The sequence below is a fragment of the Pipistrellus hanaki genome (genome assembly GCF_964339955.1).
Source record: "Pipistrellus hanaki genome assembly, chromosome: 17".
In the NCBI taxonomy this organism is placed as follows: domain Eukaryota; kingdom Metazoa; phylum Chordata; class Mammalia; order Chiroptera; family Vespertilionidae; genus Pipistrellus; species Pipistrellus hanaki.
Window position 1 is genome coordinate 34,254,165 of NC_140519.1, and position 23,006 is coordinate 34,277,170.

At 35.1% G+C, this 23,006-nt stretch overlaps 1 protein-coding gene across 2 annotated transcripts in view; it reads right to left on the reverse strand.

Moving 5' to 3' along the window:
• PKHD1L1 (PKHD1 like 1) overlaps positions 1-23,006 on the reverse strand; it is a 123,305-nt gene that overhangs the window by 62,510 nt on the left and 37,789 nt on the right. For both annotated transcript variants that reach the window (XM_084864454.1, XM_084864455.1), the window contains 18 exons: positions 21,709-21,858; positions 20,597-20,721; positions 18,798-18,961; positions 17,422-17,594; positions 14,066-14,213; positions 12,291-12,445; positions 11,516-11,638; positions 10,696-10,801; positions 9,470-9,580; positions 8,199-8,363; positions 7,105-7,226; positions 5,405-5,537; positions 4,778-4,973; positions 4,302-4,444; positions 3,488-3,592; positions 2,628-2,816; positions 1,469-1,639; positions 742-968 (listed from right to left, as the gene is read on the reverse strand). In XM_084864454.1, the coding sequence (XP_084720580.1) occupies positions 742-968; positions 1,469-1,639; positions 2,628-2,816; positions 3,488-3,592; positions 4,302-4,444; positions 4,778-4,973; positions 5,405-5,537; positions 7,105-7,226; positions 8,199-8,363; positions 9,470-9,580; positions 10,696-10,801; positions 11,516-11,638; positions 12,291-12,445; positions 14,066-14,213; positions 17,422-17,594; positions 18,798-18,961; positions 20,597-20,721; positions 21,709-21,858 (2,706 nt within the window). The remainder of the gene's footprint in view (positions 1-741; positions 969-1,468; positions 1,640-2,627; positions 2,817-3,487; positions 3,593-4,301; positions 4,445-4,777; positions 4,974-5,404; positions 5,538-7,104; positions 7,227-8,198; positions 8,364-9,469; positions 9,581-10,695; positions 10,802-11,515; positions 11,639-12,290; positions 12,446-14,065; positions 14,214-17,421; positions 17,595-18,797; positions 18,962-20,596; positions 20,722-21,708; positions 21,859-23,006) is intronic.

A 23,006-nucleotide genomic window follows, 5' to 3' on the forward strand; every position in this document is an offset into this window, starting at 1 on the left:
CACAGCTACATTTTCATAATGGTCAAAGAGGTGAATACAATTCAAATGTCCATGAACTCATGAAAGGATAAAAAAAAAAAATGTGTATGCTAGACAATAGAATATTATTCAGCCATAAAAAGGAAATGAAGTTCTAATATATGTTACAGCATGGATGACCTTGAAAACGAAATGCTTAGTGAATAAAGCTTGTCACAAATGACTTATTGTGTGATTCTATTTATAAGAAATGACCAGAACAGGAAATCCAGAGAAACAGAAATTAGATGAGTGTTTGTTTAGGGCAAGGAGGTATTGAGGGGTTTGGAGTAATGTCTAAGGCAGGGGTAGGGAAGGTCCCATATAAGGCCCAGAAAATCATTTGGTCTGGCCCTGCCGAGGCATGAGGGGTGAGTTAGTTAAGTATTTGACCAAATATATCACCCTAATTTTTAAGTTGATAATTTTGTATGGCTCATAAATGATGTTATAAATATCCAAATGGCCCTTGGCAGAAGAAAGATTCCTCACCCTTGGTAAAGGTTGTGGGGTTCCTTTTGGGGGGTAACAAGATGTTCTAAAATTGACTAGGGTGATAGATGCGTAACTGTGACTATACTAAAAGCTATTGAAATGTGCACTTTAAGTGGGTCAATTGTACGGTAACATGTAATTTAGAAGTTAAATTATGAGATTATGGACAAAATATCTTCCTTTTACTGAGTATGTAAAAGCAAAATGGAGAGCTTTATATAATATTACCTTATTAGCACATGTCAGGTTGCTGAAGCCCTGTCCAGTGATGGTTATCAGTTCATTTACTGTTCCGGTGGATGGACTAATGCTGCTGATAGATGGTGAAAAGCAACTTGAAAGCTCAAAGAGCAATCTATCTGAGTTTTTAACCCCGGTGTTGTTCAGGCCGCACAGGGGTTCTGTTGCTAGGCAGCCTGGCTCAGAGCTTCCCACGTGCAAAGTCACAGGTTCTCCTTTAGACAAAAGAACTGCCTGTAAGTCACGGGTAATATTTTAAAATAAGAGCTGTTTTCAAATTTCATTACTCTATTTTGACCATGGTGGTTTATATTCTAGTAAACTCCCTTTTTTAAAAAAAAAGACAAGAGTGGTCCCAGGCAGTACAAAGTTCAAAAAAAGACCTGGACAAAGACCATACAGTAAAGAGTGAATATAAAATTAACATATTCTTCAATTTGTCTAAGGCCAGATCCCATAAGAAAAACAAAAAATAATAACATCACTTCACAGTTTAATGTATTTTTGGGCACGTAGAGAATATCAGAACTTTTTAATATTATTGATATATCTTATTGGAGGCACACAGGATTCCAGGAGAATGACAAGACAACATTAATAGAATAAATTCCAGCCTCAAAGTAGTCCAGACCTAGTCCAGGTCTTGTGGCTAGTAAGAGACAGAAACAGGATTGGACCCAGTTAACTACATATGCTGTCCGTCTTTAACTCTTACCCTGAGTGTATGTGGCTTCGGTGCTGCCTACAGACAGGTGCAGGGGAATGAGCCTGGTCTCAGCTGGCAGAACGTTAATGACTCCTTGGAGGACAATGGAGTGGGCCTCATCAACATACCCGCTGCTATAATAATGGATTCCAGGTGAAGTAAATTGGTAAGAAAACGAACCTGCCATAATTTAAGGTTGTACATAATAAATACAAGCAATCGGTGCATCTTTGAAATTTGTTCAAATGCACATGCACATGACAGGTTTCTTATGTTTCATACATTCAACAAAAAGTAAGTGGTAAGGCCCTAACTGGTATGGCTCAGTGAATAGAGCATCGGCCTGCGGACTCAAGCTTTGATTCCGGTCAAGGTCATGTACCTTGGTTGCCGGCACAGACCCAGTAGGGAGGTGTGCAGGAGGCAGCTGAGGTTTGTTTCTCTCTTATCGATGTTTCTAACTCTCTATCCCTCTCCCTTCCTCCCTGAAAAAAAAAATCAATAAGATATATATGTTTTTTTAAAAAAAATAAGTGGTAAGGAAATGACCTGGTAGCTACAAAGAGCTATTGTGTATAATGAACTTCCATTGAGGAAGACAAGATCCAGCTTTAACTTTTCTAGAAAACGATGTCAAATCTGGCATAACTAACCAAATTTTAAAAAAACAACTCGACCAGAAATGAACAATAAACAAATAATAGTTAGTTTGTGTTCATGAGTAAAAAAGTTTCTAACTGCTACATGGATACAATAAAAAAAACTGTCTAAAAGGCACACTGCAAGGAGCTGTCCTAGAATAAATACTGATGATAAGCTGGTTCCAATCAACAGAATTTCATTTCTTGCCAGCAGACTGGTATGCCTAAAAAATATTCCAGTTTCCCTTCTACTTCTCTTGTTTCTATATATTTTTCCATTGGTTTATTCCATTATGAATAAAGATACTTTTGGTATCAGAAATGCATCAGCAATATATAAAATACCTTGCATACATCCACTTATATCTTATGAATTTGTAAATTTTTTCTACAGCAAAAAAAGCCAACTAAATCATGTATATTTGCATATATTATTTACATATGTATTTTAAGTCTAAACAAAACATCTTTTTATTATATCTAGAAAAAAGAAGCATGATGCAAAACTCAACAAAGTGGAAACATACCTGATGCTGATTTTTCTCTTCCATTCATAAATCCTTTGCCATCATAAGTTACACTTCCGGGACTGGAGACAGAGAAAACTCTATATCCTATTCCCCTAAGAAATGGATGTGCTTGCCAATTCCATGTCACAGTGTCGCCCACAGATACATTTAAGACCGATGGTGACCAGGCATAGCCTAACCCATGTACTGAGAGCAGAAAATGGGTCACATTTTATAAGAAAAGAAAAGGGATAAAAATTATTATAATTATCTTTTAAAATATTGCATTGTCACATAGCTACTAGTGAAATATTTTTATATAACATGGTAAAATCATATGTGCATAATTCAAACATGTAACAGAAATAAACAGAAATAATGAAAACTAAGGACAGAAGCTAAGGAAAAAGGTAACCTACACAATAACACCGATGATCAAGACACAACTTGAAAATAATCAGAAAGCCAATAAACAAGTTGTTCAGAAATATCCCATGAAATAGTTTTAAAAGCTGATTAATGTTTTAAACATTTTTCTCAGGCCCAGAGGCATACAAAAATCTATATAATTTATATTTGAATGTTCACTAAGAAATCCACTGACTGATAATAAACTAGAGTAATTCAGGAGATTCTGTGCTACAGTAAAACTCAACAGCAATTACTGAACTTGGAAACTAAAATCTGGCCTTTTGGACTCAAGTCTACCATTGATTCACTATGTAGCTCTTTATGCCAATGGGAATACTGTTGTAAATTATAGAAAGAAATGCAATAGACATTGTCTGAAAACTTTAAAGTATAAAATAAATAAAAAACAAAATTAGTTTCAGGGTAAGTGCTCCTATTATATAAAATATATAAATGTTGGCTGATACCTGAATCTTCCCCATCATTGGTAATCCTGAATACATTCCCTGTTGAAGGAAGAGTACATTTTATGACATCTGACGATGATGATGTCACCCTGCAAGGGAAGGACCCTAGAAAGAATAAAGATGGGTTAAAAAATATTCTCAAATAATTTTGAACTATAGCACATGTGTCAAACACAAGGCCCGCGGGCCAAATCCAGCCCGCCAGGCCTTGCAATGTGGCCTGCACCGCGCTGTCATCACTGCACTCTGCTGTCAGTTTATGACATTGTCAGTTTATGACTGTTCAGTAAACCATTCGGCCCGCGATTTAGGCTGGATTTTAGATTTTGGCCCCTTCTCTGATTGAGTTCGACACCCCTAAACTATAGAATTAAATATAATTACTAAAAAGTCAAAGCCCTATAAAAACTCCATATGATATAATGGGCTTTTGGTAGTTTTCTGATAGTAATCATGTTTGAATCTTAATTATTTTTAGAACAGAGATCTTTTTTAGTATTTCATATACATTAAATACACAATCATTATTTATTGAAATCAAAAGCTGTTACTCAGTTTCCCTTTACCACCTTCATCAAATATACTTAACCTTTTATAGACTAATAGGAAGATAAAGCTTCCATGATTGAGCATGTTAGTATATATATATATATATAATAACTATATATATAACTATATATAATAACTATATAATAACTATACATAATAACTATATATATATTTATATATATATATATATATATATTAGCACCTATAGCACATCCTTTAAGCTGGGAAAAATGCAACAACCCTGCCGTGAGGATGCAACTCTTACCTAAGAGCACGGTGTTCTCTGTGGGTACTGTGCTAAACCCCAAGCCCATTATAGTGATTTCAGTTCCCCCATATAAGGAGCCTCTCTGTGGAAATATATTGTTCACTTCCAAAATGTACTGTATAGAAGCATTTAACTTGTCTCTGCAAAAGAAAAATTAATACGTGTTTCAATGAGCTTCCCAAGGGGTCACGTTGTGAAACTTTTCCCAGCATAGGATTCATTTAAGAAGAGAACGTATTCTGATAATGATCATGAACCTCAATTTGGTTAGATAGCATGTAGATCATAGTTTCTCCCTCCGACCTTCATGTGAGTTCAGTTCCAAAGTTATACCCTTAGTTTGAAAAAGGAGATATAGAAAGGTGAAAAAATGCTTCTACGTATTATAAGGTGATTGGCTGCTTCGTTTCCTATCTGATACTATTAGCCCCATCAGTTCCACAACGCCATCAAGTTCATGTTAGTTGCCATACCTTGTGGAAGCAAACCCCCAGGTTCTGACTTCTACGTGGATATCATGTTTCCCAGGAGACAACGTGGGCAGAAGGCATCCGATATCGGTGAAGTTCCAGTGCAGAATCTGGCAGGGTTTTCCTCCCACATACACCTCCACGCTTTGTGTGGGGTCATTTCCAAAGTTATAACCCTTAATTGTTAAATTTGCTTCTCCTGTTATTTAAAATAAAAAGGTTTTATAAAAAGTTCAACTTATTATGCAGTGTGCAGTTTGCATGTGAAGTCAACCAAATCATCTCTTTTACTGGGTTTGGGACATCCCAACATTTTTGGAGGCAAAAGAGAAATCAAAAGAGCTGAGAGCTGTCATATGGAGATAAAAATCTACATTTAATTGTTTCACAGGGGGAAAAAAGATGGCAAAGCACTTTCAAAAAACAACAGTATTTTTCTCCTATTGCGTATATTCAAAGTGAAATAATAAATAGATTAATCTATGGGTGTGTTTTAAAAAAACAAAAACACACAAACCCTCATGTCAGTTTTGCTTTAAGACAAAGAACTTCAAGAGAAACTGATTCAAAAGTCTTTCTAGAAATGGTTTATATACGTCAAATAACTGATCTTATTGAAGAATGTGTTACCTAGTATTGTCCGTACTTTTGGGCTAAAATCAGTCATTACTGGAGTCTGTAAACAATTATAACTATATGCATCCTTTTTTGTGGCTTGAGATCCATTGGTAATAACTGAAACATTAACTCTACCCTCAATTCTCTGAAACAAGAGGGGAAAAATAAAACAATTAGAAAATGTTAAATGTTGAGATACAGCTATCCAATGGCTAACAACAATCAGAATTATTCAAAATATACTTCCAAAGATGTTTTCTTTCAAAGTCATGAATAAAAGTCAGTTTTCAGATTTTTATAAAGTCCTTTTTTTAAATATAGGATACATGTTTAAATTCTTTAGAGAAAGACCCATGTTACAGTGGTTTTGATCAATTTAATTGCATCTATATTGCTGAATTCTTGAGGATTTGGCAATAAAATAAAAATGCTCTAGATAAGTTATTCTCTAACTGATAAAACAAGATATAAAAAGTTGTAACATGTTGCTCTTAAAATAGACTCAAATATACTTTTTATTCCCCTTCACTGACAAACCACATTATTAAATTGTTAGCTAGTGTAGCTCCAGAATCCAAGACTGAAACTTGGACCCCCAAAAAGATATTCGGTGCTTTCACTGATATTGCACATGCACAATTCCCAATTAGGAAAAACACTTCTTATATCTAGTATTTACTTAATGCACACTGATTGTTTAATGTCATGATATAATTTAAACAAAGTAAGCTTTAATCTACCTATTCTCCAGATTCTCATCTCGATTATGATCCTATGCATATTCAAATTTCCTTTCCTACAGATTTCAACTGCATGGTACCCATCTTAGACTGTTACAACTTTTCAATGTGAGTGGCTGGATTCATCATTCTTTTGCACATAACAAGCAAACTGGAGTCTTTGTTTTAATTTAAACACTATTTTTAAAAATAAAGAACAATGTTTGATTCTAAAATAGAATATTCCATGGGAGAATTCAGTGTTTGTTTGTTTTTATCAATAAATTGAAAATTAACACATTTAAAATGTATGTATGTACCTTTGTAAAAACTAAAATATAACTAGCCCTAGATGGTTTGGCTCAATGGACTTAAGGGTCCTGGGTTTGATTCCAGTCAGGGCATGTGCCTGAGCTGTGGGCTTGATCCCAGGGGAGAGTGTGCAGGAAGCAGCCAATCAGTAGTTCTCTCTCATCATTGATGTTTCTACCTTTCTCTCTCTCTCTCTCTCCCCCTCTTCCTTCCTCTCTGAAATCAATAAAAATGTATTTTTTAAAAATATATAAATTTGATTCCCTGAATTTTTAGACTATTTATTAGTAATAAATCTTTTTCATCCTTTGATTTACATGGTCAAATAAATTCATCCTTTAAGCTATGATAGGACATCAGCTTTTTTGTGGAATTCTTTCTTAAATTCTCTTCCCACATACTTTGTCTTCAACTTGAGTTTATTCCTATTATTTCAAATGGAACACACTGCTAATATTGGTTTATGTACTTGTCATCCTTAATGATGTGAATGTAAGTATCTAGAACATGGAATAATATTTTGTATTTGGATACTGGCAGAAAGATGTTGAAGAAATAATTGTTAAAAAGCATAACTGAAACTCTGCACTTTCTAAGGAAATATGTAATTTGTTTAACCCTCTACTGAGATATTTCTTAATTCATAAGATTTCAGGTAATGACTAAAATCAGATGCCTTACTTTTGGGGTTCTGCAGGTTATCTTATTCAAGTCCCCATCAATCACATTGCAGGTTTCATTTCCAACTAACACCTTTGAATTTTCATTAAAGCCAGTTCCAGATAGAGTCAGAAGATTACCACCTACATAAAGAAGAAAACAACCCAACAGCAACAAGGTAACTATAACAACAAGAAACTTTGGCAATAATCTAACTCATCATTCAGGAATTGTCTAATCATTTAAGAGATGGGTTGGCAAACAGATCAGGGACCAAACTCGAGATGTACACAATCACACCACACACCCGAGCCTGTGCTCTGAAGTCATAGACCGTAAAGGAGCTGGGCTAAGCAATTTAATGAAATAACAAATTTGCAACCAACCTTGCTTTTGGGACATTACCAGTAGCAATTATTATTTTCCCCGAGTGCCTCCTTCATACTAAAGAGAAATTATGCAGTTCCTATTTGCTCAACCATTCCATGGTGGGACATGAGAGTGAACTAAGACTTACCAAATTCCCTAATGTTAATACCTCTAAGTAAAAGTTTATCTGAGAAAATATCCCAACAAAATAAAAATAAACCCAAAACAAGCCAAAAAGTTTAAGATCAGCACAAAATCCAAAACGAAGCATTGTAAAACAAGCGAACACAAAATTCAAAGGAAATGAGACAACAGACAAAAATGCGTTATTTTATTCTCATCTTCTGCGTCACCCTCCCTTTCCCCAATTTGTTCCCAGAACCTCTTCTGGGTCAAGTAGTTCCATGGAGACTGTGGTTACAAATGGAGCAGCTGGTAAGCAGAATAATAACTAATAAATCTTATCCTGACATAACTGATGAGCTTGTTATAGGAACATGTAATAATTGATGATATTAATTCAATAACCTAAGATGTAAGTATAAGCAGTCACCCTGACTAGTGCTTCGTAAGAAACAAAAGAATTAGTCAGCCATTTAATCACTCTGACTCCTACAGGGGAGTCTCTTTGTTCTATCTGAGGGAGGGTTGGGTTCCTCTCCCTGTACCCCGCTCTGGGAATAGTGCAGTGAGATGACGGAAATGAATGCAATGTTCTTTGTTTAGAACAATGAACCGTTCGTTACCTGCTAAGCTTCCAGAAACAGGCCTGATGTCTGAGATCTGACTCTGATACGCGAAGTGGAATACCTCGTCCTCTGCGTTCCGTGCTAGTCCGACGTCCGCTATGGACACAGCAACCGGGAAGTGTCCAGCACTTCCATTCAGGAGCTGGCACTGGATCTCATTTTCTTGTGATAAGAAAGAAGGAGAAAATGAGAAAGACAATGTTTTTAATGAGGTCAAACCATTGAAATGTTATATTTGCAACGATGAACATTCGCCTTCATTATTATACACCAAGGAAATATACCTAAGGAAAACTACTCAACTATTAATGAGAAGAAGAAGAAATCCTTACAAACTACCTGAAATCAGAACTCCTGAAAAAAAAGTTAGAAAAAAGAATGGAGAAACCAAAGTAAACAATTTGCTCCTGATTGCTACTGTGGCAAAAAAAAAAAGGGGGGGGGGAGGGGTTACAATAATTTAATCGGCTTAACAATAACCCACAACCTTCAGACAAATAATAATTTAAAAATTCAATCTGTAGGACCATTTATATCAACAATTTCTTTAAAAATTGGTTCAATATATTGTTCATGTCCTAAATTGAGTAAAATAGTTTTTTTTTTCACAGAAAAGTGATTAAATAAAAATAAAAACACCTTCTTCACTTCATTTAGGGACAGTATGTGTGTACTAGTAATACAGGTGCGAACCGACTGGTAGACCTAACTGAAAAACAACTTGAATTATATGAAAGATGGATTTGCTTACATAGTTTCAGCTTGCTAGAATTAAGAAATATACCTAGGATTATGAGAGATATTTTTAGGGAGATAAATACTCATTTTTTCATGAGCAGAAGAGGTGAATAATCTTTAAATTCTATGTTAATAGATAGGGTTTCTGTTGGCCTGACAGTCAGGGAAGATGGCCACATCCTCTTCTTCATGAATAATGGGGCATTGTCAAAGCATAGGCAGAGGGACTGTGGAACACCAGAGCAGAAATCCACATGTTTCTGCGTCCCAGACACCCACCAAAGAAGAAAAGATTTCATGTAGTCACTTTATGAAGAAAAAAGGAGAAAAATCAACTATCATGGGATAAAGACTTGGTACAGTGAACGGATTAGTTTGTGGTCACAACCAAAGATTAAAAAGATAAAACATTTTCCCAGAGCAGTTTGCCAATTTCAGGTTATCCTATAGGATAATAATGATCGTTGGTCCCACGTTCTCTTAGAGAAAGACAATTACACTGAGTAAGAATAATATTTAAAAGAACCTACCATTCACAGAAAGAAGGGAGCAAGCTATTGGTCCAACTGAGACCGAAACAGCTGAACTAGGAGAGAACCCAGAACCTGATATGGTTAGAATTGTTCCTTCTTCAGAGGACCCTGAAAAATGATGTTTAAATAACAATGTTAACGTGGAAAAACATAGAACCTATAGTTATGAAATCAGATATTTCTCAGAGAAAAATAAGTCCGTTTTAAAAGATATGAACAATCAGTCTATAAGCCAGCAAGGGGGGAGGGGAGACACATTTATTCAGCAATTGTATTTTCCCCATCGAATTCCTCTACATTGCCTTTTATTTTTAATCTGTGTATTCATAGAGATTAATGGGAAGAATTATAGTACTGAAATTATGAAATAAAGTAAAGAAAGGAAAATGATTCTTACAATAAAGAAATTAAAAAAAACATCTCTAAATGGTGACAGACAATTTTAGGGCTCCCATCACAAATTCATGAGAAAAGGATAAACAGTGAAATAAGTGTTATGGACACTTCTCATTTGAAATATAGTAAGATTCCTCTCTCTAGGGTGAGATACATCTCAATCAAGTACCTCAGAGATTCCCGGTTTACACTTGTTTTCCCAGCATCTTATACTTAATAGTTTTCCATTCAACTCTTTAAAAGTATCCAGGCCCTAACAGGTTTGGCTCAGTGGATAGAGTGTCGGCCTGTGGACTGAAAGGTCCCAGGTTCGATTCCGGTCAAGGACATGTACCTTCGTTACGGGCACATCCCCAGTAGAGAGTGTGCAGGAGGCAGCTGATTGATGTTTCTCTCTCATCGCAGTTTCTAACTCTCTATCCCTCTCTATTCCTCTCTGTAAAATAATCAATTAAATATACTTTTAAAAAATAGGTCATCAATGATCTGTCCAGAGCTTTCCAATCTGATAACTTTCTTTGCTCCTACTATGTAGAACTGTTTGCTTGACTTAATTGGTGACACTGGAATATTAAAAAAAAATCATTATCAGAATTTACTTTTTTTTAAAAAATATTTTTTATTGATTTTAGAGGTGAAGAGAAAGAGATAGAAACACCAACGATGAGAGAGAATCATTGATCAGCTGCCTCCTTCATGCCCCTTAATGGGGACCTTTCAGTTTGAAGGCTGACACTATCCACTGAGCCAAACCAGCTAGGGCCAGAATTTACATTTTTGCTAGATGTCTTCCACCCCATACTCTCAGTTAAAAAGCAAGAGGTTACCTTTGGAAGGGCTTATGGTCTGGATTATGGGAGTAGTCATGTGATCCCATGTAAACCCACAGTCACCTGAACATTTAGCAGGAATTCCATTAACATAGACTTCAACCTTCAAATAAATAAACACAGAGATAGAGAATAGAGGTAAAGAGGTTACATGTTTCAGAAGAATATGCACAGAATTTAGAATGAATGATAAAACTTTGTTTCCATGTTTTTAAATAAAAATTAGTCTCTTCTACTTGGACTTTTCTGCTTTGACACTTCATTCTTTCATTCATTTATTCATTCTTTCATTCAGCAAATGTAACCACTCTATATCAGACACAGTTGTAAATGTTATGAATTCAACATTGAACAAAACCTATGACATCCTTGCTGTACCAAATTTATAACCCCGTTGAGGTGAGATAGTTGCATAAGACCATAAAAATAATTATAAAAACTAAATGCCCTGGTTTTAAGTGCCAAGAAGGAAAATAAAGATTACTCTAGGAAGAGTCACCTAAACTCCTTATATTCTAATTTTCTCATAATTAAAGTGGTAACATTAAAGATCATTACACAAAACTTATGTAAAGATGAAATGAAAGCATATATCTTCAAATTCTAACAGGCAGTACTAGAGCTTAAAAATCCATTCTTTTATTATAAGGAAGACAACTTTCCCAAAGGTCATAAAATAATATCATTAAGTTGACCAACTGTTAACACTAATATTCACATGAAAATAAAGATTATCAGGCCTTTACTGTATTACAAACTAGCTATACATTTAAAATTATAAATGCATTAAACATCATGAGAAAAGTTCCAAAAATACCTGTGGTTGTCGGCTGGGTGTACGGAGTAGGTCTCCAAGTATGTGTTGTCTGAATAAACCACCTTCCTTTACCTTTGTAACTGTCATATTAGCCTTTTCTCCAATAATGTTGGAATCATTAACCTATTTTTAGACAAAATTATTTCAGTAGAAAGCTCTAATGACCACACTAATTTTTCTTTTAAAGTTTTAGTATGCTTGAAAGTGAATAAAATATAAAGGATGAAAAAAAAAAAAAAACATTCAAAACCATTTCAGTCACATTTCTTGGAAAAGGAGCATAATCTACCCAAGGAAAAAAATGCTAAAAATATTGCACAATCAAATATTACATCAATTATAACTTGAATAACATGACTAACGTTAGCTTGCATTTTAAAATAAAATATGTCAAAGGAAAATAGTTTACTAAATTGTATTTTCTCAAAATGTTCTATGCCACTTTGACAGTTGGTTTTTTTAAAAATTAAAAATTTAGTTCTGTTCCCAACTGAGGGCCAGCTTTTCCACTTCTAGCATTTTTCATCTCTGACTATCGTGGTTTGTTATCCACTCACGGAATTTTATGATCTGCCAAAGATAAAAAGTAAAACCAAATCAAAATGTGCAACTTGCAAAACCCTCTACCAATATGGTAGCCTTGGGAAGTGTACACGGGGTATAGTTGCCATTTAAAAAAAATAAACACAGTTTCCAATGGTTTTCAGACTGTGGCAGGGTGCAAATAAGCATGCATCACACAGAAGAAAACAGAAACCAAGTCAGACAAGGGCACCTGGAGCAGCGCCTGCTTCCCACATGGGCTTCTCCACTTGACGTTCCATGAGTATCCGGCACAGGTTCCCTCTCGCGTCACGGAGACCCGTCCCGCTCCTTCCAGGCTCTGGAGAGCGAACTGCAGATCTGCCGCCGACACCGCAGCGGGGAGGCCTGCGCTCACAGAGGGAGTCAGAGTCACAGCCCTATCTCATCCTCAGAAGGCGTGAAAGGTATCGCTGGGAAACCAACCGCCCTCCTCCAATACGGTAAAAATGAAGCTGCATTCTACCCATGTAAAGAATTTATATATTTCTTGGAAACAAAACTTACATGAGTAATGTATTTCATTAGAGGCTTGACTTAAATACTTTTGTTTTTAATATCAATTTACTTTATAGGCAACATATAAGCCATGGATATAAAAGAGAAACAAATTAAAAAAAAAATCATCACCTGGGATATGTTTGTTTTTTAAAATTGATTTTTAGAGAGCGAGGGAGAGAAAGAGAAATATTGATCAGTTGGCTCCCTTAAGAGTCCCAACGAGGGGTCCAACCTGCCGCCTAGGTTTGTGTCTGACCGGAAATGGAACCCAAAACCTCTTGGTGTATGGGATGATGCTCCAACCAACTAAGCCACTCAGCCAGGGCAAAAGAGAAACAAACTTTTAAGACTATGACCTGGTATATCTGGTGAAGCAATGAATAAAATATGAGAATGTTTCCTCCCCAGCTGTGGCTTGTTTTATGGGGAGAAAATATTTGCAAAACACATATATATTAAAGACCCATATAAAAAAATACACAAAGAGCTCTTAAAAACTAAAAAATAAGAAAACAAACAACTCCATTTTAAAATAGATAAAATATGTGCAGTCACCCTATCTAATGATCTATTAGATTAAAAAAATAAACATATAAAAAGATACTGAATATCATATCCTTAAAGGATTGCAAATGAACAGTAATAAGATACCACTATACAACTATGAGAATGGCTAAAATAAATAAAATAACTGACAGGACCAAATACAATTAGGTCTACGTGTAATAGCAATACTCATTCATTTCTGCTGTACTGGTAAATGCTAAATGGTATAGTGACTTTGGAAGACAATTCGGCAGTTCCTTATAAACCTAATCTTACCATATGATCCAGCAATTGCATACCTAGGTATTTAACCAATTGTGCTGGAAATATGTCCAAACCAAAGCCTTCACATGAATGTTTATGGCAGCTTTTACTGCTCCAAACTGAAAGCAATCAATATGTCCTTCAACAGGTGAATGGATAAGCTGGCACATCCACACAGTGGATATTATTCAGAGATAAAAGGAAATGAGCCATCAAACCATAAAAAAAATGAATATTGCTAAGTGAAAAAAATTAAATTACAATCTGGAAAAGGCAAAAGCACAGGTAGTAAAAAGACCAGTGTTTGCCAAAATTTCAGGGGGAGAGGGAAGAAATTAATAGGTAAAGCACAGAGGATTTTTATAGTGGAAAACCTATTCTGTATGGTTCTCTAATGGTGGATATATGGCGCTATGCATCTGTCAAACCTATGAAACTTTACAACATGAAGAATAAACCGCATGCTTGCAAATTTTAAAAAATGTGAAAATGTAATTTGCTCTGGATCATTTACCTTTACCTTAGTAAGTTATATAAATTACATAGAGACATGATATTAGAAAGAAGTACACTAAGATGTATATGATGTTTGCATAGAGCAGCACAGTCTAACTGACACATATATCACTGTTCTGGGCTTTTTTTTTTTTAATATACCTTTGAGAATATGTCCATAAGCTTGAAGGTCAAAGCTGCCTCTGAGAGGTGCAGATGCTGCTTGAGTCCTTTGAATGCGGATCCTTGACTCCCCTGGCCAATTGTTTCCTCTGTAAACAGACTCATTCTCTGTCTCATTGGTGATTATCTAATTTCCAAAGTAAATATTGATAAAATGATTAAACACAACGATGGCTAAGATGATTTCTGTTTCACCGTGGTACAATCCCGTGACACGACATAAATAAGCCCTCACATATTCATTCAGGATTCTTCAGGACATTAAGGAGAGTCACATAAATCAACACAGACCATACCTAAAGAGCTGCAATAATGAGGCTAAAGTCAACTCAGTCATCTGTGCAGCCATCAGCTGGAACCACAGTAATTCCTCATTAATTCAGAGTGTACCCTCCATCACTCAAGGAACAAATATTTAGTGAGCAGGGATTCTATTCAAGATACAGTGCTAATCACTGTGGGGAGGCAAAGGAACAGGAAATGTGGCCTTGGCTATCAAAAACCTAAAAACCCTTTTGGAAAAATGCATATGGTGACTTGATAACGTAACTAAAAAATATGAGAAAGTGAATGATCAATACATTGAATGACTCAGACTTGGGAAATATCTGACTAGTGTTGAGGGCCAATCAATTAACAAAAGTAACACACGCTATACAAATTCATAAATTGTAACTCTAATCATGAAAATGATATCCTCCTGCTTCTGATCCCTCATAGTGATCCGTTACTCTTGTGGAATTTAGAACTATTCACCCCAATGCCCACAGAGATGATTAAATATAAGTGTCATAAGACCTGTGCAAGAATATTCCTAGCAATTTTATTCCCAATAGCTCCAGACTAGAAATAATGCAAAAGTCCATCAATAGGATAAATTGTGGTATATTCATACCATGGAATACAATAAAGCAATAAAGAAGAATGAACTTGAGCTACATGCAACACATGAACTTCACTGTATCAAATAAAAGAAGCTAGGTGCAAAAGAGTACTTACTGTATTACCCATTGATATGATAAAAATAAGCAAAACTAATTAATGGTGACAGAAGTCAAAATAGGTTACCTAGGGGTGAAAAGTAAATGATCCAATGACAAGAAGAAGGCAGAAGGAAGTGTCTTTGGAACTAATGACTTCTTTATCTTGATCTGAGTAGTAATTACACGAGAGCATTTACTTTGTAAAATTCATGGAGTTCAGCAAGGTTGCAGGATATAGAATTAACACACAAAAACCAATCACATACCTCTATACAAATAACAAGCATGTGGGGATCAAAATTAACGATACAAGACCATTTACAAACACTTCAGAGAAAATGGAATACATATAAATCTAACAAAACATGTACTGGGTCGGACCTGAAAATTGCAAAATGATGATGAAAGTAATCAAAGAAGACCTAGATATGCTGATAAAAGAAAACAAGAAAAACCTAAATAAATGGAGACACATACTGTGTTCGTGAATTGCAAGACTCAATATAATAAGATTGTTAATTCTCTCCAAAACAATCTAGATCATCATTAAATGCTACTCAGCCATAAAAATGTGCAAACTATTGATAGCCACAGCAACTTTGAGAGATCTCAAGGGAATTATGCTGAGTGAAGAAAAGCTAATCTTTTTTTTTTTTTAAATATATTTTATTGATTTTTATACAGAGAGAAAGGGAGAGAGATAGTTAGAAACATCGATGAGAGAGAGTCATCGATCAGCTGCCTCTTGCACACCCCCTACTGGGGATATGCCCGCAACCAAGGTACATGCCCTTGACCAGAATCGAACTCAGGACCCTTCAGTCCCCAAGGCGACGCTCTATCCATTGAGCCAAACCGGTCCCGGCAGAAAAGCTAATCTTAAAAGGCTACAACTGGTCTGATTATATGAAGTATGACTCCATTGACATAACATGGTTGAAATGATAAAATTATAGATGGGTTAGTGCTTACCAGGGATATAGGGAAGTAAAGGAAGAAGGGAGGTGGCCGTGGCTATGAAAGGGTAGCAGAGGGATCCTTGGGCTGGAATTGCTGTGTGATGACAGAATCTACACATGTGATAAAATTGTATAGAACTATTCCATGCCCCCTACGCCCCAGCTACCCTTACCCCCCCCCCCCCCACACACACACACACACAATGAAAGCATGTAGAACTAAACAGGGTTGGTAGATTGTATCAATGTCAATTCCTGATTGTGCTATTATGATATAGTTATACAAGATTTTGCCAATGGGGAAAATGGGTGAAGGGTATAGAAATACTTCTGTATTATTTCTTACAACTGCATATTAATCCATAATTATCACAAAGCTTCCATTTTAAAAATAATTCATTGAGCTAACCCTTTAATATGTGTGTACATTCCTCCAAGTATCTTTCACTTGAATTTTTAAAAGTCATAAAAATGTAAGTACACATTCACAATTTAGCCTTGGGTAAATGGCTAAAGCTAGAGGATATAATCGCCAGTTTTAACGAGAAGTGAGAAATGGGAGACTATTGACACAGAGGCTTTGACTGCACAAAGCCCCAAATTAGTTACTACATTTTGTTAGAGAACTATGAGAAAAAGACGGAAATATCTTTACAACACATTCAGCTGTAAAGATACTAAAATTGAAACACTGAGCCGGAACCAGCTAAAGGCAATTTTCATGAAATACAGTTTTTCAGTATTTTTTATCAAATCATTTAGTCAGCAAAACATTCTTTATGAGACTCTAGCACAATATTTAATCCTTAATCCTGAACTCGTATTTGTTTTTGGTTTGTTGCAGGAAATTATATTAACTTGTATATTTTTGTAGGACATTGATTTTAAAGTAGCCATCATATTTGAAATATTTAATACTTATTATAAACAACTCAAGCTGCACAAAAACTTGCTCAGATCCTTTTGGAATTGTGGAAAACTGTCTCTTTCCTTCCTGTGTCAACTTTGATACAAGCCGAAGATAGATGGTGTTTGTAATAGAAACAATGGGGAAACATGCAGAATCTGAAATTTTCTTTCAACAACCTCTGTTCAAGGATCTTTATTGGAAAAGCCCACATTTTTTTTTTAAAGCAACAGAGAAAGCTCTACTTAAATCTATGTTCTCCTTAAATATATTTCTGAAGTATTTAATGTTTAAAGTTAATTTTCATGCTCAAATTCAACAAACCTCTAAATCTTCACTTGTCCTTAGAATAACTGTCTTGTCCTAGTAAAAGATATTCAATCTGTGTATCAGCTATTTGTAAAGATTAAAGAGAAAGGTTACTAGATCAAAGCTAATGCTTCAGCAATAGAAAATAAATGGTAACTTGTAAAACTCTAGGCTTACCTGCCCAAAGCTCACAGCCATCATAGGTATATTATAACTGCAATTATATGAAGTCATGGTGACAGAATATTGGCTTGCCATACTTGACCCGTTACTCATGGTCTGATCCACCTGGAAGTGCTTTAGAAATATCCCTTTGTTCGCTAATGCAGGGAGTCTTCTCTTTGGCATCTCTAAAGAACATGAAGGAAATGGGAAGTAAAATTGCAGCTCCTGCTGCTGAAAAGAAAACCACCAAGCAATAATATCCACATGTCACAGAATAAGCTGTTTAAAACCAAATGCTAGAAAAAGGCTAATAGCTTGTGGTGCTTGGTAAACGTTCACTCCTAGAATATAAAGCTTTAAGTCTTCTGACCTATGAGCCTTATAAGATTGGGGGGGGGGGGAGCAGTTTTAGATTATTACTTAAAAGCCACCATGGCCTGGGGTCCATGTAGCCTTCTGGGGGCCAGTTAGCTCAGCTCTGTTCCAGGTGCCCTGAGTGAGGCACTCCCTGGGTCATGTGCCCCAGGAGGGCAGGACCAGGATTGTCTTGTTCACTGTTCTTTAGTGCAACACATCGCCTGCCACACGGTAGGTACTAAATAAATTCTAACAAACTGCAACATCTATTCCAGCACAAACCAGCTATCTTATACATGTGTCCCACCAATTATAATGTCGATTTGAATACAGCAATTTCAAAAGGAGTGAGTCTAAAGCAGTAACATTTTTCTTTTTTCCTTTTTTCTTTTTTTGCCAATTGACTCATGCTCTTGCACTTGAAAACAGTCCCCAAAACTCTGAAAAATGTTTCAAGGTAATTGGAGTTAGGTTGATTTTGTTTTTTAAATCACAGTTTAATTTTAATTATTTTATTATCATAGCTTATATATATGAGTCTACTAAAATGATTAGAAAAACAATCCTAAGACTTTCAGAAATAAGGTTTTCACTTATCACATCGCTCATTATAGCTATTAGGTCTATGAAAAGATTCTGCTCAATCTTACTAAACAGATGTCAATATCAACATCAATAAACACCCATGTTAGCCTTTTAGGAATAGAGCTCTTTCTTGGCAGTTTATTTCTTAAAAATCAATTAAAAAAATGAAAATGTTACAGTTTTCATATCTGTAAACAGAATCTAGGACTATAAAACCAAATTTTTAGTACAATGACAGCTTACATTATTATCCTTAGAGTAATCTTCCAGCCCTATTAATTTAAAAATGATTTAAATAATATTAATATTTTGATAAAAGAATAACTCATAAATATTTAGAGATTCATGATTTTATCTAAACTATCCAATATAATAATTTTAATGGTAAGAGTTTAGTACACAATAGGTTTGGATAGTTTAAGTAGATACGAAGTGACACAACATACCGTCCCATACTGAAATTGTAGGTGTCTGTCCAATGTACACTGTATCCACATAAAAGGACTGTGATTTCGATGCTTCCTGTACACTAATCCTCTGAAGAGCAAAATTAGTCCCAGTGTATTTGGTTTGTATGAGGTCCAGAAGGTCTATGCAAGTGTATGTCCAGCTGAAATATGGTTCATTAAGTAGGTATACTGATCAGTTGTAAGGCTTAATGTAAAGAACTACACTATAAAAAGCACTACAATCTTAAAGAGTAAAGGGTTTTTGGGTTTTTTTTCCTCACAAGAAGACATCAAGCATACTTCATTAGCATAGGAAAGCAACAGAAACTTACTTAACAAGGGACAACAGACAGAAACTCCCATTGCAGTAAAAGATTTAATGTTGGATCCAAATATATTTCTTTTCCTTGTAGTTTTGGCAGTAGCCACTGGAATGTAAAATATTCTGTAGCAACAGGTAAGGAAACTAAGGTGCATGCACTTTGGTGTAGAACACGTAAAACAGGACACAAGAATGAAGTAGGCTGGGAGGAAGGGGTAAAATGCGGGGAAACAGGAGTCATCTGTAATACTATCAACAATTATATAGATATATATATACTTAAATATATTTTATTGATTTTTTTTTTTACAGAGAGGAAGGAAAAGGGATAGAGAGTTAGAAACATTGATCAGCTGCCTCCTGCAAACACCCTACTGGGGATGTGCCTGCAACCAAGGTACATGTCCTTGACTAGAATTGAACCTGGGACCCTTCAGTCCGCAGGCCGACACTCTATCCACTGAGCCAAAATACTTAGGAGTAATATATATAGATATAGATATAGATATAGATATAGATATAGATATAGATATAGATATAGATATAGATATAGATATAGATATAGATATAGATATAGATATATAATAAATGGGATGTGCTCTAAATAAAAAAAAAAGAATGAAGTAAATTATTTTAGTAAAAAAATGTTAGAGATAGAAAAGTAAACTCAGTCCAATACTAAGAAGCAAAACTGGATCTTGATACTACTTTCAAAGAACTCACTGCAGTTGCATTGTCTACTGTTTTAAGTGACCCAAAAAAAAGTGCTGAGCTATTAATAGTCAGTACCCTCCAAGTGTGTAATTTAGATTCAGATTTTCTATCAAATCCTAACTGCATTGGAATCTCATAAACTGCAATTAAGCAATTCTGCTATGAGAGTTTACAAGAAAGAGATAAATCCTGCCATCCAAATAACTAAGTATAGTTTAACAGATATCTTTATATCAGCTTCTACTGTAGTTATTAACTGTCGATTTGTTTGGGCATTTTCTATTCTCATTTCCTTCATGGTTTACAAATTCATCATGGTATCCACCTGTGTTGCATCAAAGCTTAGAACTACATCAGATTTAGAAAATTATATGCAGAACTACATGAAGTTAAAGAGTCCTTTAAATTAATAAAAGTACTTAGGTCCTCTAAGTAGAATTCTACAAATTCTATGATTCCAAAGTTTAAAAAAACAACTTAGAAAATTTGGTGTACTTAACAGTTTACCATTGTTTCATTATCTAAGGGTCATGGGTGATGGTGGCACTAGACCAATTTTTATTTTTGTAATCAATAGATTTAATTTTGGCACAACATTTTTGTTAGAAAGCGCCTAAAGAAGACAAGACAATTGCAGTTAGATACATGGTGTACACGATTTCTCAAAAGCAACAAACAAATAAGAAATAGGTTTATTTTCATAGTTTACTAGTATACACTGTAGTATAATTTAAGTTTTCAAATTCATAATGTAACTTACTTGTTTCCATAAGCAAAACTATATGTAAATTGTATTTCAGTGCTTCTAGTAACCTTGCTTTTGTCTTGGTATTGAAATTTTAGACCAATATAATTTGCCAGGAATCCTTTGTATGCTAAACATAACTACATAGAAAATAAGGGGGAAAAAGAGGTAAAAATATCTTATCATTAAATTGTTTTGTAGCAATTCAAATTAAGTCAATCCAATCCAATAAGTATATATTGAGCATTTTTCATAAAAAATTTATCAAAAGGAAAAAATTAATTTCAGCCAATTAAATGCAGAAGAATTGGGGAAGATTTTATAGAAGATGAAATGAAGTTGAAATGACCTTCCAATTAATGAATAATTCTTTATATATATCTTTTGATATGCTTTCCTTAAAAAAAAAAAAAAAGAATGAATTCACTCCTCATAGTCGCCAAGCTACATAAGAATTAGATCCCGCTCTAACTGAACTCTTCAGTGAATTTAGAAGTCAGAAGGGAGAGAAACATTTGGAGGGATTGAAATGTGAATGCAACTGAGCATTTAGAGATGGAGTTGTCACTGCAAAATAGTGATTAAATACCAGTTTTAATGGCCTACAACACCTTATTAATGCCAAATATATTTAGAACTAACAACTTCAGAATATGTGCTATAATTTGAGAATTTTAAAACAAGAGGAAGGGTAAATCTATAGTTACTAGTCTTTAATACCTATCCTAAAGTTGCCATTTCATCTTCTCAGAATCTTCTTTTACTTTTTCATGATTGAATATCTGAGATCACTCTATGATGCCTGTCCATTTTTGTTTCTTCTTAATTAATGAAGGAATATTGAAAATAACATAAAATTTATTTGTTTTAGTACTTAAATGAGTGCAAATAATTTTTTTTAAATATGAGATAAAGAAGAATACGTGTGCATGGTACTGCATATTAATTTCTTGTTTTGAGAATCACAAGAAGAGGAAATCACAAGAGCCCAGAGAGTGAACCACAGCGCCTGTCCAATGTGACATGATTTCACATGACAAGCACTCTTCCTTGTCTTAAAATTTCATGAAATTTTATTACCAAGGGGTTTTACAAATTCAATTAGCATATCATTTTGTTGAGCTTACCTGATTATAAGGAAATAATGAAATGTCTCCATATGGTCGTCTGTTTGGTTTAACATCTGCTGAGTCAAAGAGAACAGCTGGGTTTTTCAGGGAATAACGACCACAGTAAGCATCAGTTTCAGCTGTCTTCTGTCCTCTATTAATATGATCCTGCAGAAACAATGATATTTCAGATGAAAACATGATTGATGGTCCTGCTTTGTTCCCCAACATCTTCACCCAAGTCCTTCAAGCTCTGACTCAGATCCCATTGCTTCCCAAATAACTATAACTTGAAATGTTCTCTCTTTGAAATTCTAAAGCCCTCACCTTATATCATTCATTTGATCCCATAATCACATAATTCCTTGTCACTATATTTCCCAAATCCTATCTTTCCTCTATATTATGAACTCCTTAATGATATTTAATCCTTCCTTCCACAAATGTTTATTCAGTGTTCACTGTGGGCCAGGTCTTTGTTTGTTTATGAATGTTTGTTTTTTGTTTAATCTTCAGTGGTGAACACTACCCCTAAACAGAAGCCTATCCCAGTTTGGAAGAAGGAACCAAGGATTATAAAACCAAGGCTGAAGGGAGGCCTCGAACTCACCTAAAAGCATCAAGAAAAATGACAGAGAAAATGGCACATGAGGTGTCTTTAAAGATAAAAATGAGTTATTGAAGAGGAAAAGGGGGCCAAGGAGCTTTGGGAAAGGGTAAAATACATGCAGAGAAGCAGGGATGTTAGAGAGCAGTGCTGTAAGATTCAAATTGTCAAGGTAGGGTAGAGCAAAGAATGTGTGTTGTGATGAATGAAAGATGAAGGAAGTGTAGTGTTAATTACTTGTGTAATGCCCATGGCTGCAAGTGCTGCATCCAGGAGAGGAGAACCCAAATACATGTAGATTTGTTAAATTAAGTTGAAAACGTAGCCATTGAATGGATTCCACCCCCCCCCCCCCCCAGTAATAAATCTCTCCATATAGGCATCGCATGCTATATATTTTAACGACTCACTTATTTCAAGGGTATTGATCTGAATTGAATAACTAGCATATTTCTTTTTTAAAAATAAATATATTTTATTGATTTTAGAGAGAAAAGGAAAGGGAGAGAGAGATAGAAACATCAATGATGAGAGAAAATCATTGATTGCTGCCTCTTGCATGCCCCCCACTGGGGATCGAGCTTGCAACCCAGGCATGTGCCCTTGGCCGGAATAGAACCTGGAACCTTTCAGTCCGCAGGCCGAAATTCCTTTCATCCAGGGCAACTAGCATATTTCTTACGTTGATAATATTTGAAAGTGGTGACTA